General features: G+C 50.4%; 4 protein-coding genes across 4 annotated transcripts; 3 read left to right on the forward strand and 1 right to left on the reverse strand.

Moving 5' to 3' along the window:
- Positions 1-3,880: 3,880 nt before the first annotated feature.
- Positions 3,881-5,071, reverse strand: invA1 (Atromentin synthetase invA1; the record flags this gene model as incomplete). The annotated part of the gene is made up of 1 exon (XM_032031531.2): positions 3,881-5,071. One exon carries the CDS (start codon positions 5,069-5,071, stop codon positions 3,881-3,883), a length of 1,191 nt encoding a protein of 396 aa, XP_031888903.2.
- Positions 5,072-9,506: 4,435 nt separating this feature from the next.
- CGGC5_v002675 (putative sterigmatocystin biosynthesis peroxidase stcC) lies at positions 9,507-10,408 on the forward strand (the record flags this gene model as incomplete). Its single annotated transcript, XM_032031532.1, has 4 exons — positions 9,507-9,612; positions 9,677-9,892; positions 9,952-10,248; positions 10,302-10,408. The coding sequence occupies 4 exons, from the start codon at positions 9,507-9,509 to the stop codon at positions 10,406-10,408; spliced, it is 726 nt and encodes a 241-aa protein (XP_031888902.1).
- Positions 10,409-12,092: 1,684 nt separating this feature from the next.
- Positions 12,093-13,130, forward strand: vlmA (Fatty acid hydroxylase vlmA; the record flags this gene model as incomplete). The annotated part of the gene is made up of 1 exon (XM_032031535.1): positions 12,093-13,130. The coding sequence occupies one exon, from the start codon at positions 12,093-12,095 to the stop codon at positions 13,128-13,130; it is 1,038 nt and encodes a 345-aa protein (XP_031889040.1).
- Positions 13,131-14,178: 1,048 nt separating this feature from the next.
- On the forward strand, positions 14,179-15,609 carry CGGC5_v002677 (uncharacterized protein; the record flags this gene model as incomplete). Its single annotated transcript, XM_032031536.1, has 1 exon — positions 14,179-15,609. The coding sequence occupies one exon, from the start codon at positions 14,179-14,181 to the stop codon at positions 15,607-15,609; it is 1,431 nt and encodes a 476-aa protein (XP_031888964.1).
- Between the last annotated feature and the right edge of the window lie 96 nt (positions 15,610-15,705).

Here is a 15,705-nt window from a genome sequence, read left to right on the forward strand (position 1 = left end):
GTGAGCCAATTACGATACGGAAAGGCACTGGATGCTTTTTAACCCATTTTTCAAAAGTCACTTTCTCTTCATTTGGGGTAAAGTTGGGGTCATAACCGAGTCGTATCTTTTGGCGTCATGTGGCAGCCGATGGGATACCGCAGACTCGCGTTCGATTCGCAGAAAACCCTCCTTGTAAACCCCCCAGCACGCTTAACTGACTGGACCAAAAATCATAGACCGGGATGGAGCAGAGGAGATACCCACAGCTGCATGGACCCTGGCCAATAAGGTCCCTGTTGCAGCTTTGTGCAGATCTAACGAGAGTCTACGAACAGGAAGGTACGTGCGGTACGTTAAGCTACAGGGTTGTTGTGGCCGGATGCTGCCTCCGCTGCAGGGTCGCAGATGTTGCACACACCGAATGCCTGGCTCAGGGTCCACCATGCGGGCGGGGTGCTGCCCTCGTTTCGTTCTCCGTGAGCCTATCGTGCCACGCAAGGAGGTCACTTCTCGGCCCACTCTTCCGTTCTGAACTGCTTGTTGAACCTTCTCGTTAAGCACATGATGAAAGACTGACGGACAATATCAAATCCCCAGTGTAGCTTGACTCCTGAAGGAATTCTTCGTGTTGTGAATACCATGAAAGAGTCTTGATCCAAAGTTGCAGTTTAGTTCTTCGCTAATGTAATTCAACTATGGCATAGGGTATTCTAGCAAGTTTGCCAAAGCTCTAGCATGCCAAAGAGAAACTCGATCTTGGAGTAAATATCTCCTGCTAGGCTTCTCACAGCCTTGTCGAGCGGGGATCGGGCATCGTAGTCCGTATCTTTCAGCGTGTTCCTCACGCGGTCCCTGATTCCTTCATGATGAAAGACCTCCTCTAAGAGTAGCGACAGACGATTGAGTCTGGCCTTCAAGAGCTCTCGAATGCATATTTTCCAGAGCTCTCCCTCCAGTTGAAAAGACCCCAGGCTCAACGGAAGTGTGTCGTTCAGATCACCATATCCTCCAAGAGTGCCCTTTCCATTCGACCGTCCCGACACACCGTCAGCTCTGAGCTCTTCAATGCCAGATGCTGTCCCTTGCTTTCCTGGCAGGACTATGGACTGGGTGCTTGAAACTGACGCCGGCGTTGAAAGACCAGGTAGGCCCGTCTCCAACGTCTCTTTCAGCACATCGACTAGCCAGTCGACGTGGAGGCAAAGTGTAAGCAATGCCCTCGGTGCGTTTCCACACACCCCGCATGAACGAACTGTTACAACTGTCTGGTATACGGCGTCGTCAAGAAAGACTAGTAAGTCGAGTGGCAATTGCCGAAGACGATTGTGGCCGTAGCGACGGTGTCCAGCCTGTCTTTGGGGAGACAATCGCGGGTGTATGGCCAGAAGTTGGAGCCTGCCAATGAGGGTTGGGCAAGAACATTTCTTGTCTGGTCCAAATGGACGAGACAATGCTGGCGCAATAGAGCCAATAACCCGCTGCAGCTTCGATGTGCCTGACATAATCTGGTTCCATATGTTTTCAAGGTCACCAATGACTGGGGTTTCCGACATCGCGTCGCCCTTCCATATCCCTTGCTGTGTCGAAGGTGATTGTGACTGAGGTGCGAGACATTCATTACTGGATATGAAATCGATGTCGATGTCGAAGTCGGGGTCCATGATGTCGTCAAATCCGAGGTCCATCATTTTCAAGTCTTCGTCTTGGAAACGGGTCGTGCCTGCCGGTGCAGAGCTTGGCGTAATCACTCGGAGATCAAAAGCATCAAAGTCTAGGCCTTCCTCTTGTATGTAATCGCCATGTATTCCCGTCGGCTTAGTATTTTGAAAGTTGCCGCTTACTGAAGTCATAGCTGCCATGGAATCGTCCGATATTGGTGTCAGGAGATGTTGAATTCCGCTTGGAGAATCTTCATCACCGTGCGACGAAAGCCATGGATCTAGAAATAGGGTTGTCTGTACCGATATACAGTCGTTTTCGTTACTCTCATGGGTTGATTCCTGGGATCGGATGTCATCTGAGCAGGCGGTCTTGAGATTATCTTTCGGCCGCCCCTTAGAATGACTAGAAGGCCCTTGGGTAGTATTCGTAAGGTCTTTGGTGGTTGGAAACTCATTGATCGTGGCACGGCGGTGACTCCTACTTGCTTTATTTCTTGCGGTGCAATGAGATTGGGCTTGGCCCGGCTGTGAGGCCGGTAGACGGGGAGGCCGTCCTACACGTCCTATGCGACTGTAGACACAGGACTCGTCCCGGTCGGAACACCGACCGCAGGATGGCTTGCCTCCGTCGCATCTAAGCTTGGATCGAGTACAAGAGTCGCACGAGGCTCTGAACCTTGGCAGTCTTTCGCTGCAGGTGCTGTTGTCCGCGTCGCGATTGTTGCCCTTGCAGCTACTGAGCGTTGTCTCAGGTTGTTGTTCCATGAGTGATTTCGAATGTCTAGCTGAGTAACAATTCAGGATGTGCTGGAGGACTTATGTCTGTAGTTTTGGTTTTCTAGCAGTCTCAGCAGCTCTTATGAAAACATCCTCCAGGCCGGAATACGATTACAAAAAGTATCCAAAATGCCGACGCCGAAGAGGGATGACAGGTTATACAGGAACAGGGGGGCGAAACCGCAACCAGTAACTCTACTTTTGGTGGTTCGCTCGTCGAATCGTTCGCCAATCCAGCAGCCCTGGCGTAGGTGCAGTCGATGAAAAGTTGCCGTCTAGACTTCCTTGAGGCTGCATGGCAGGTAGCGGCCGGGGAAACATTTAGATTAGAGCTTGCATTTCCGCGACTAATGCGCTGCGTTGAGAATGGCGTTGTCTTCAACATATGGGCTTTCTCAAAACCCTATTGTTCTATCCGAGGCAATTTCTCCGCCACGCGTCGACCTCCTCTTAAGCTTTGGCGCAATCTCTCCTAGCGAGACACCGACTGAACGCTTGCTGTAACTTTACGGAGAAATGGGGGAAAGGGTGAATTCATGACTCGCCCTGCCGCTTTCTTGATGATGAAACGTCTCTTCCGAAGACCCAAGGATTGATTTCTTCATTTGGCTAGGATTCCTTCCCAAAGCCGTTCAACATCTTGTATATGTCTGCGGACTGCTCCGCAACTCCTCACGCTGATTCGGTGGGCAAGCCTCTGGCAGAACATTCACATCAAGTGGCCATCATGGGTACGAAAGACTCCAGCTGCTCTTGTCGTTTTGATCAGACCATGGGCGCCTTGAATATTGCATTCTACCGACCCCGGAACGAGGGCTTTCTCACCCTTGAACAAATAATCAGTTTGGACTGGAATATCTCATGTCTCATACAACAAACACGCGACTGCTCGCGCTGCTACGACGACTTGGCTGTAATGGCCACTATACACTCGACTTTGGAAACAATCCTGCTACTTTTGGAGGCAGCCCAAACAGCATATGCACATCGTGCAGATCGAGAGGGGAAACAGACACCGCCTGAGATCATGAACGAACTACTGGATAGAAGATCGGATGGCAGAACCAAGGATGCTAGGAGTTCGCAATTTGTTCTCGGACGCGTTGCCCTAGGCGAAGACGACAGCAACATGATAGCACGTCGCCTGGTCACGACCGCAATTTCGCGCAAAGCCGGGGTAATCCGAGATCTGAGAGAGAGAATCAACAACTGTACAGGCGACCCGAGAGAATCGTCGCAGTCGGATGGTAGAGATTACACACTGTCTCGGCAGGCAAGGGACATGTATGATGAGCTTGATGGTAAGATGGCTTCGACCTCTGCTCGTGTTTGCTCTGCTGTCGCCAGAGCTAGCATGTATCAGTAGGATAAAGGCTACGAAAACGATACTGCATTTTCAATGACACATTTGAAACAACATATCAAAAAGGACAAGGGGCAGTTTGTTGTATTGCGCTAGGTCAAGATCCACGGCACTCAAGTTCCGCGTTAAGGACCTTTTGGAAGCCGACGATATGCTCTTTGGACAACGCTGTATAATGCCCGCCAGAAATGAACTGGAAAGCCGCTCGATGACTCAGATCTTCCCAGCCCTTGATTCTCACCTGCCATTCTTCTTGTGATATGCCCCATTCAGGCAGCGGACAGGCCCAAAATGAGGTGTAAGATTCAATTTTACCTTCCGGGGTATATCCATCTGCCATGTGAGCCGTGCCAGAGAACACACGGTACCATGCCTCAAGCCTCCCACGCGTTATGCCCGCAGTCTGGAGTCGGGTCCGAAACCGGCGCATGACGAATTCGGGAAATGTTGCAGGGTCGGCATCGTGAAGTTCTTGCTTCAAACTAGCTTGTTCGGCAGCAGTGATCAGACGACGCGTAGCGAGTAAGTCGATAATGAAAAATCGGAGTGCGGCAAAGCTCATCTGGGTGATGTACGGCGCGTTGTCAATGCCTCCAGTGAATTCAACAACTTCTCCCTGGTGTTCAAGCTCCTTGGCCACCTCGTACGCCACATTGCCTCCAAAACACATTCCTAATAGCGCATATGGTCCTCGGCGTTTTACTCGGCGTATTTCCAGCACGTATGATCTTACCATTTCGTCAATGCTCTCGAATGCCGTTTCGCCCGGTTGAAGCCCACGAAGCCGGAGGCCATAGACGGGGCGGTTGGGCAAATAGCGGATTAGCTCAATCCAGCAATTCAATTCGCCCCCTCCAGGCGGGAAAAGGAATAACGGCGTCTTTGAGCCCTCTGTGGCGAACGGTAATAGTAGCCCGCGATTGCTTTGTATCGATGTTTTCATGATTTCGACCTCGACAGCACGCACCGTCTTGGCTGATATCAGCGCCGTTATTGGTATTGGCGATGGCAACGACAGTCGTTTCTCCAAAGCTGCCTTGAAAATAAGCAGGCCTGCGCTGTCCAGCCCACTATTGGTAAGGACCTCTGCAAGATCTGTGTCTGGCAAAACTTCCGCTTCAGGTACAATGGAGCCAGCTTCCCTTAACGAGTTAATGATGGCATATTGCGTCTTGTTGATTTTGACCGGAACATGTTCGCCCGCATGAGTATCCACGCGTCCCTCATGGGTGCGTTTCCGTTGGGCGAAGCTATTCAATGATTGTACCTCAACTCCGCGACGTGTCATGATGAAATTCAGAATTTAGAAGTGATTTTGGAAGTTCCTAGGCGAAGATTTCTCATGGAAGATTGTTTATGGAACCAGCGAGCTTCTAATAAGATCTGGGTTGAGATTTGTTGTCAGTCACACTTTGACCAATTTCGTTAAAGTAGGACCACGTTCGCGTTGACTGTGCACACGGTTTGGTGACTTTCGGATGGTTTCTCCTTCCCACATGTACACCGGGCCTTTTTTTTTTTTTTTTTTTTTTTTTTTTTTTTTTTTTTTTTTTGGCACAGAACACAGACCGTTGGCTTCGAAAAGGTGTGGATGTGATACATCATCCTGGCTCGGTCTCAGCGTCTAAAATCTGCGATTGATCTTGTCACTCGATGGGAAATATACCTAACATATTGATTTCCGCGATTTGCTATTCCCAAGCACGTTCACCCACGTCTTTACCGTTTTGATGGCAACCGTTTCTCCCCCTCATCCGGCTGCAAGCTTCGTAGTCTCTATCCCATGGATGGAGCTTGAGCTGAATATCCTCACGACTCTGGGGGTTCTTTCTTCGACGTTGATGAGTATTTCGTGCAATGACTACATGTACATTTTTAGGGATTTTGGTCTGGGTCATGCTCCGATGTAGAGGGGCTATCGATCATGGAAGCTGTGTCTTTGACTGTCCAAAATGTTTGCACGAGACCTGGCAGCGATGCCTCCTTTGATCGCCAGGTGCAGCAATTCATCTCATCACGATACATCATAAAGCCACCTAGGAGTCAACACAGCAATGTTTCATAGGGAAGTCTGATTAGGTAGTTTATCCAACGATGCATAATACATGAAACCTATTGTTGGGGGTAACCCACCCAAGATCTGAATTGGTTTTACTAACAGCTTTGCAACTGCAGGTACACTGATCAGAAACGTTCCGAGGCCCATCACTCTCACCAGTGGCCGTTTCCTTCTGACGGGGTGCCAGGCTTCAAATCCAAGAAATGCTGAACCCAACATATGGCACTGTCCAGCCACACTTGAAGCCTGAGGAGGATCTTTCAAATTGCAGAGCGCGGAGGCTCGTGAGGCGGAAAGGGTTAGTGGATGTATGAGTATACCTGGTTAGTAGTTTGTCGTGGAAGCCATCGCATTGATGATTGACGCCCTGTCCCTGAATCAGGTCAGAACAACTTTAGCCACGGAATTCACGATGGCTCCGGTCGCCAGGTTGCATCCTGCTACTCAAAACAGTGCTTGCGGAGATCACCAACAACGGGTCTTAAAAGTTTCGTCCTTCGAAGCTAGTGACTTAGTAACTCCAACGCAGAAATTTTAGTGCATAGCAGCACACCAGAGATTACATGAAAAAGTCATAAGCAGACTACTTGGTGGTGAATGAACCACAAATCTGATCTCCTCACAGTGAATGACATTGACGTGGCCCCTGTGCTCACCATCTGACCCTTCAGCGTATTTTGCAAGGGCAGATGGCTCAGATGCTCCAGGTAGTGTAGTTGAATCCCGAAGAGGTATTGTAGTCGGGTAATTAAGACAAGGCCTGGGTAGTCTATATCGCCGCATGAAAATGTTCCGAGGACCCGTAGGCAGAGCTTACGGCCCAAACTTAAACTCAATACCGCTGAAACAGTAAATCCGCGGCTTTCACTGACTTCTACACGCCTTTTCGTAGGCAAACGGCTTACCACAAAAGATTCGGTCTTAGTCGTTTAATACACCAGGGGCCCCTTGACCACAGCGTCTGCTGTCCACCGTCTGACCGCCAAAGCTTACTAGGTAACAAAGGACGTTACCAGCAGCATAGAGAAGATTGACCAAGAACACGATGCCGGTGACATCAGAAAAGCCATGCATGTGTCACAAAACCAGCGATGGACATAAAGCTCCAGCGTTCGGCTATCGTCGTGTTGCTAAGCATCGGTCTCTGCTTGGTCTTGTTCGCGGCCGCAATGGACAATATCATCCTTGTTCCGTAGTCAACATTGCAAAGCCAAGTATGAATCACTTGGCTAATGGACTGTCATGAGCAACGGCTATCCCGGGTATCACGGATGATCTTCACCCGCTGGACGATGCTTGGTGGTGCCGGAGCTCGTATCCAGCTGTCCGTAGTAAACCACGTTACAACTTCCTTTGGGCAAATTTCACGCCTTACCTTACTGGTCTCATTACCTTTCGGGTCAGTTCACTAGTTTGTGCCCCTCGCTCGATAGCAACGATCGCCGGTCGTACTATTGCGGCTGTAGGAGGGGCTGTGTTGTACTCTGGAGCAATTGATATCTTGGAGCTGGCCCTCCGATGAAGTTACGCCCCGTCTTGTTTTTCATGATCTCAAACAAGTATATTTGGCGTAGCATCGTTAGTGAGATCTCCTTTAGGTGGCTTATTGACAGACTCGGCCAGACTAATCTGGAGCATGGGTTTCTGGATCAATCTGCCCCTTGGCTCAGCTTCGTTCTGCGTCATATTGGCTGGTCTTACGGGATCACCCTTAGAGGCAGCAGTCTACCCTCCTGTCTCATACTCGAGTGGCGGGGCATCAAGCTCGGTGCCCGCAGATATGTCGAGATTGCAAATCGTTTAAATGAAAGGCAACAGCAACAAATCCGCAGCGGATTTGTTGCTTGCCCAGCGGATTATCCGCTGGGCACTGCCCTCCTGATACCTCCTATTGTGAGTTTGCCGCTTGCTCTTCAGTGAGATGAGATCATATATTCAAGGTCGTCTGAGCGGTTTTGTTGTGTTTGCTTTCTTGACTGCCGCTGTCGTTCTTGTGCAGGTCGGGGCTATGATGCCTCCGCGGTCATTAAACAGGGTGCTGTTCTTGGGGAAGGGCTTCTGGTGACGTTCCCCTTGACGGCAATGTTTGCGCGCAGCTTTTACTTGACATTCTACTTCCAGATTGTCCCAGGCCCGAGTACGACAGGCTCGGGGTTACACACTCACTACGTGGGGGCCTTCACGTTGAGCGACATTGCAGTGGGGACCGGGATGACTCGCACCGGCATTCACAAGCCATTCTCACAGACCAGCACAGCCATCTTTGTTGCCAGCGTAAGACTCTCTACTCTATCCGTACAGCCCGAGGCCAACATGGATACATACGTGGCTTAGGTATTAGCTCTCAGTATGTTAGCATCGGGTTGGGGTTGCTTAGCAAGTCCCGTTCGTTACAGTGCAGTGGGCGCGCAGTCTAAGCAACGAGGCTATTGCAAATGCGCATGGCTTTCGCCAACTGTCTGCGCCCAGAATGGCTTTGCGTCTACGCTCCATAGGTAACTCGTTGCAACTCCCGGTCTGCAGCCAGAGCAAGTGAGTATTGTGATTGCGAACACGGTAGACGCGGCCGAATTGAGAAACACGACGTTCCTCGCCCCAGAACTCTTGCGACCGGCGCGTTGCGTGCATTCAAGCATGCTATCATGTCAACTTTCATCGTGGCGATAGGTGCTAGTGGAAAGACATCGAATACAGGCCATAGTAGGACAAGATCTGTCGAGATGCCAACGCACGAGCATCAATAGGAATCGGCGTGGGCGACTCTGGCACTCTGACGGGTCCAGGGGCGAGTGCTTTTGAAAACACCGCCTCCTTCCACCAGGATCGGAATGCATGCAGTCATAGGTATCCCTTGACCAAAGTTCCTTCACTGGTGGTTTGCTGATGTCGCATCCGTCGTGCTTGCGCGTGCCCGTGCGGTGTCATGGCGTATGACAGGATGCTACCTCGCATAGCATACATAGCCTAAGCTTTTTTGTAGTTTATTAGACTTTTCGCCAGCGCCCAAGCTTCGCGGGCCGCTGCGGGACACATTGAGTGCGGACTTCATGGATGTAGCAGCTTCCAGGCCGCCATCGTACAGCGTACCTGATGGACTCGGGATATCTTGTGAACCGGCGGCATGAATGGGAAAAAATGAAAGACACGACAACGCGCGGGAGCAGTCCGAAAATAGAGCTCTCCGAAGTTACCGAGGCTTTTACCATGCTGATGATTACTTTCGAAAATGGTGCCATTGGCCAGAAAAAAACTTGGAAAGGGGTCTTTGGCAGCCCCGCTACCACCAGGCGATCGGGACAGCCCCTGATTCGGCATGTTCCCCATCATGAGGTTCCTTGCAGATGCGATTCAGGGGTGGAGGTGCAATTTTATATCACGTATCGTCGCCCTGCATCTGTCACTACACACGGCTCTGGATACTAATGGGGAATCGCGTCACATTTGGTCACCTTGACCGGCAACTCCGCGAGCTGACAGCCTCAGTGGGTCATTTCTAGAACAGGCAGCGGCTCTGATCGACCACTGGGCTTTATCTACCCCACGATGTCCTGCCAGTTGCTACCATGGAGGACCCTTCTAACCACCGTTGCATCAAGCCCAGTCCTTCGTTCTTAGTTCCGGCCTGCTCGTTCCGTCTTTGCCAATCGCTATCCTCAAGTTCAAGATGATGTTCAAGTCCGCCCTCGTCCTCTCCGCTGCTCTCGCGGTGGATGCCTTCGCCGTGATACGTCGTGGAGCGAATGACTGGGCTCCTCCCACGTCCGATGACCGTAAGTAGACTCAGTGGAGATGGGTAGCTCTGGGAGGAAACACCCATTAACATTCTTTTGACAGGCCGAAGCCCGTGCCCGATGGTCAACACCCTTGCCAACCATGGCTACCTCCCTCGCAACGGATTGAACGTCTCCCTGGCCGACCTCATTACTGGCTTTACAGCAGCTGTGAACTTGGATCCTGCTGCAACCACTCTCGTTGGACAGAAAGCACTTCTTACGTCTACAACCGGGAACAACGCCACTTTCAACTTGGACGATCTTGATAAGCATGGAGGTAAGTCAATCTAAGGACTCGAACTTAATCCATACAAGTGCTAATTATTACTCACCCAGTCATTGAGCATGATGGCAGTCTGAGCCGCAACGATGTTTATTTTGGTGACAACCACAGCTTCGACGAGGAAATCTGGGAGACCGTTGCCTCCCACTTCGTCAACGAGACCATCTCTATCCCTACCGCCGCCAAGGCTAGAGCTGCCCGCCTTCAGGCCGCGGCCGCCGCCAACCCCGAGTTCAGTCTTACTGCCGACGGTGTTCAGTTCAGTTTCATTGAGACTGCCCTTTACCTCTCCATCTTTGGCAACTTGGACGACGGTAACGCCAAGACTGAATGGGTCAAGGTTCTGTTCCGTAAGTTTAATGGCATGATATCTTGGGCAATCAAAGCTGATGTTCTACTCCAGAGGAAGAGCGCTTGCCGTTCGCCGAGGGCTTCACTAGATCTAACACTTCCGTCACGGCTGCTGGAATTCTTGGACTTGTCAGCAAGGTTGCTGCTGCCAGTGTATGATCGATGAAAGTCATGGGTGATTTACGATCAGAAGTAATTAGAAAATTTGAGAGAATTCTTTCATCGTCACCCTTGGACTGTTGATTATTGCGGGATGTTTTTCCTAACTCAGTTGCAACTCCATCAGCCTTGTTCGCACGGAGGTCTTCCAAGCCCGCTCTACTTCGCTACTGAACATGAGGATGGTGATGAATACGCATTTTCTTCGTCTGCGATACGTTTGGCGACATCGCCCTCACCGCATCTCTAGAAATTTGGATAACCCTTTACCATTTCCATTTTCTGACTGCCGGGATAAGACCTTGTTTGTGGGTTTGGGAGGGGTGTGAGAGTGACATTCTTCCCATTCAAAAGCATTTACCTTCTCTCTTGCTTTTGTTGTTCTTAAATCTGGCTATTTGAGGCGAAAGCTGGACACCGTTAGGGTTGACAACTACATGGGTGTTGACAGGAGAGGTACACCAATCTAGGTTTCCAGATAGACCTCGACAAACATAGCAGCTTTAGAACTCTCTGGGTAGAGAATTGATCTGCATTATGTGCTGTTCGATTGCGTCTTATGTTCTCTACTTACAGAGACACGTGTCAACTGCAGACTGATTTGCTTTATGCATTGTTCAATTCCACGTATGTCCCCTAATACCACTAATTCGCATAATCTCTTTTTTCCATAATGACGGAACAGGAAATCTTGTCGTGTCGCATACCAGACCACATGATGATTAATCGGGGATGTTCCCGGCATATGACAATTCTCGATTTTCGATGCGAAGTGAACTACGAACTGTTTGCACGTGCACTGCACATCTCATTTTTCTCTGCATGACCTACAGAAGCTCCTTGGACTCAACCGAGAAAGTCAAATTCGTGAGCGCCACTCGTGATCGTCGATGTAGCCTAGAAGATTCTGTCAGCAGCATAGTAACCTGATCCCTGAGCGACCCGCTCAATCTTATGCTCGTAAATATCGTCATTCTCCCGAGGTCCAAATTCAGCCAAGAAACGAAGCACAAGCCATACATTCTTGTTTGTCATATTCCATGAAACAGACGAAAATGTGAAAAATCTCGTGTATTGGCGCGAAGGTGAGGCATAAAATCAAGCTGATAGATGCGTAGGTATTATATCCCCCGCAAGAAATTATTTTGTGTTGTCTTCTGGACAATGTTTCCACATCGCGATCACACGGCTGCTTTACATGTTGATTGTTGCGATGCCCTGCGCTATCCACGGATCAAGACGCAACGGGTAGATCTTCCTCACAAATTATCTTGCTCGATCAGAGTGCAGATCGTCTTGAAAACACGTTGTCATCTGATATTTACTGGCGCGGCTATGCGAGTGCGAATGCCTCGGTCGAATGAAACAGTCGCCGGCACAGCCAGGGTCCAGGGAGAACAACGAAGACCCTGGCAGCAAACCCCAGAACACTCGGATGATGGTGCGTGAGGGGCAGGCAATAGGAAGTCCGTCTAACAACCTGACGTATTGTCCGAGCTTAACAGCTAGTCTCAATGAAACACGTGAACGTGATAGAGCCGAGGGCGGCAATCAGACGAAACTATTAAATGAACCAGCCATCGTCCACGAATCCTGTCGTGAGCAGATAACCAGCCGCCAAAACTTTGCCTTGTGTTCCTAACCGCGAAGAATTTCCTCGAATTACCTCATATTTGCAGAAACAATGAGCGAGAGTAAAGATCCTATGAAATCGACATGGCGCCTTCGCGATAGACGTCTATGGAAAGCCCATCATTGGATTATTGAACGACTCGGCCTACACCACGTGGACCTCGACAGGAAGGTCCCTATCCACGAGAAGGGCGATCCAGTTCCATACGTTCCGCATTGGCAGTTCCATCGATGGATTATCGTACACGCCTGCGCACCGCTCATTCTTCATCAACTTTTTGTGTCTTACACGGGGTATAATCTGCATCCTGTGGCCGCCTTTATTTTCTACAGTGCTTTCATCAAGCTTATCGCTATTCATCAAATCAATATCATGCGCGACCTCGGCCATATCCACGGGTTTCTGGATGGTGATAAGCACGAGCGCGACAGCGTACCGGACAGGAGCGTGAAGAAGGTCTTACGATCGTTGATTTCGACATCGACATTTCGGTCCATGATGGCCGTTATCCTTGCGTACCGGAGCTACGAGGCCCCAAATACTATCAACTGGAAAATGGTACCCCTCGAGGTCGGTCTGTATGGGATTATTCTCGACTTTTGGTTCTACTGGTACCATCGACTTATGCATGAGGTCGACTCTCTATGGCAATATCACCGAACACATCATTTGACGAAACACCCAAACCCCCTCTTGGCCCTGTTTGCAGATTCCGAACAAGAGTTTTGGGACATTGCCGGCATACCTTTGCTCACGTATGCGACTCTCAAGTTATTCGGCTTCCCCATGGGGTTTTACGAGTGGTGGCTTTGTCAGGAATACGTCATTTTCACCGAATTGAGTGGACACAGTGGCCTACGTATATACGCTACAACTCCATCGCCCTTTGCTTGGCTTCTCAGACGGTTCAATTGCGATCTGCTACTAGAAGATCACGACCTCCATCACCGGAAGGGCTGGAAAAAGAGCGGCAACTATGGCAAACACACGAGATTGTGGGACCGAGTTTTCGGAACTTGCATGGATCGCATCGAATGCCCCGATGAGACGATTGACTTTGAAAATACGGTAGTTTTTCCACTTCTTTGAGAAACAGCACTAGAGGCTGCGTTAGGTATTGCGCGGGGAGCTGGCCAACATGGGCTGGATTGAGATGAGGTAGCTAGAAACAACCGTACGTTGATGCCTGTGGAGAAATAAATGAGATTGAGCTCACTGATTTCAAGGTGGTTGAGACGTGACTACATATTCAACACGCAAGAATCATGCCTCATAAGCTCTTCATTTCCTAAACGCATAAGTTATGATTTGGAGGGTGATTCAGTATGATCCAAGTATGCTATGAACCCCTGCAGTGTTTTCGTAGTACGGAAAGGTGTCCAGCGCCTGCAATGGCCCTGGAATTAGGGCTGGATGCTGCTCTGACAAGGTTGTGCACAGAAAGGATCTTCAGCAGGGTTCCGTCCGAATGGACACCTGTCATGCACAACAACCTGCCGATGCTGTCAGCGAAACCATCAACTATTCGCCACATGACTTGACTTTCGAGATGACAGCCTCTGCTACATGAACACTCGATGCCGAGCCCTCGGAAAAGAGAAGAAAAACGTTGGTTGAATCTCCGAGTCGTTGCCCAGACCAGACGGCTGCTAAATTGCCGTCGGTGCCACTCCGCCGGCAAGATGGTGCCGGTCTTGTGCAACAGGCGTTGAGACGCGGCCGGGAGCAGGGGCCTGGGTAAAATTTTTAGTGTCGGATGCCACATCCCAATTGGCCTCAGCACTTGGCGTCGCACAAAGGTGAGGACTCAAAAGACGTTGGACAAGGATCGGCGACATCCAAGCTGACGACATTTGGACAATGGAGTCATGCCATTGGCAAAACAAAACGCCATCCAAGTGGCCTTATCCACGTGACCGCCCGTACAGGCAAAGAGTGGGCGAGTGCGTTTCGTTTGTTCCTTGCGCTGACCTCCGAGTCCTCCGACCTTCGCTATCATATCTCCGAGCCAACATTCCGACCCTGGACTTCAATTTTGAGCCTCCATCGACTTATAAGTGCCGGTATGCTGCGCGAAGGTTCGGCATTACAGAGACAGCATTCATTACAATTCAGCTAGACGAAACTCAAAGCCGTCATGTCGTCTGAAACGTCGTCTTGGCTGTCAAAGCTTGCTGCTGAGAGTGGTTTTACCGCCATTGCTCAATCATGCCGCGACACCAAGGTGCTCTGCTTACAGCGCTTCGTGCGACTCTTTGCCTACGGCGCCTCGTTTCTCATCCTTGTCCATTTTCTTTCCAGTCTTGGTTTCTCGGATGAGAGAATCGGTCTGTTCATGACATTGACTCTTCTTGGAGATGTTGTCATCAGCTTCTTTCTCACAACCATTACCGACCAAGTCGGCAGGCGCAAGATCTTGGCTGCAGGGGCCGCATTGATGGTTATGAGTGGCTTCGTGTTCGCGTACTTTGGCAACTATTGGGTCCTCGTTGTCGCCAGCATTGTTGGCGTTATTAGTCCCAGTGGGAACGAAATTGGACCATTTCGTGCTGTCGAGGAGTCCGTTCTGGCCCAGCTCACTCAGAGGGAGCACCGCAGCGACATCTTCGCGTGGTATACCCTCTTCGGAACTGCAGGTGCTGCTTTGGGAACCCTCACTTGCGGCTGGGTCGTTCAGATGCTCGAAGACAATGACTCGTGGACAACGAACGAGGCATACCGAGTTGTTTTCTTGATCTATGCGGCTCTGGGCCTCATTAAGTTGATGCTCATTTTGGGGCTCAGCTCCGCCGTCGAGGTCGGTTCAACTAGCTCAAAACCTGCCAACGACGAGACTCGACCACTTCTGCCCGACAACTCAGGCAACGGGGAAGACGAGAGCAGATTCAGCTCGCCCTCAACTTCAATTATCCAACGTTTGCGGTCTCTGTTTCCACATATCTCTCCGCTCTCACAAACGATCCTCTTCCGGCTACTCATTCTCTTCTGTCTTGACTCGTTCGCCTCCGGAATGGCATCGCCCTCATGGCTCACCTACTTTTTCACGACGGTTCACTCGCTGCAGCCAGGATCATTGGGCACACTCTTCTTAGTGACGAACCTTCTCGCCACTATCTCCAACCTTGTCGCCCTCCCCCTCGCGCGACGACTCGGGCCCCTCAAGACGATGGTCTTTACGCACTTGCCATCGGCTGTGTTTCTGTCCATGATCCCCATCCCCGGGCCCGGCCCTTCTGGTACTTGGATTGCCATGGCATTCCTGTCCCTAAGAGCTTGCACGCAGAGCATGGATCAAGCCCCTCGACAGGCATTCTTGGCCGCTGCAGTCCTCCCCAACGAAAGAACTGCCGTTCTAGGCGTGGTCAACATCGTCAAGACTCTAGCACAAGCTGGAGGAATCGGCGCCGCCGGCGTCTTGTCTGGCAAGAATCTTTGGATAGTTGTTCTTACGGGAGCGGGAATTATGAAGGCTTGCTACGACTTATTGATGCTCGGAATGTTCCTTGGCCTGAGGGACCGAGAAGAAAGTACCGGAAAGTCTAGAACCAGGGACGAGGAAGAATCTTAACGTCACCTTAATACGGAGGAAAATGCTTCATACTGAATAGAATGCGTGGGCTGTTCAACTTATTTATAATCAATAGATTGCACATCGAACTATATC

The sequence above is a fragment of the Colletotrichum fructicola genome (genome assembly GCF_000319635.2).
Source record: "Colletotrichum fructicola Nara gc5 chromosome Unknown KSG_Nara_v1_contig02, whole genome shotgun sequence".
Classification (NCBI taxonomy): Eukaryota; Fungi; Ascomycota; class Sordariomycetes; order Glomerellales; family Glomerellaceae; genus Colletotrichum; species Colletotrichum fructicola.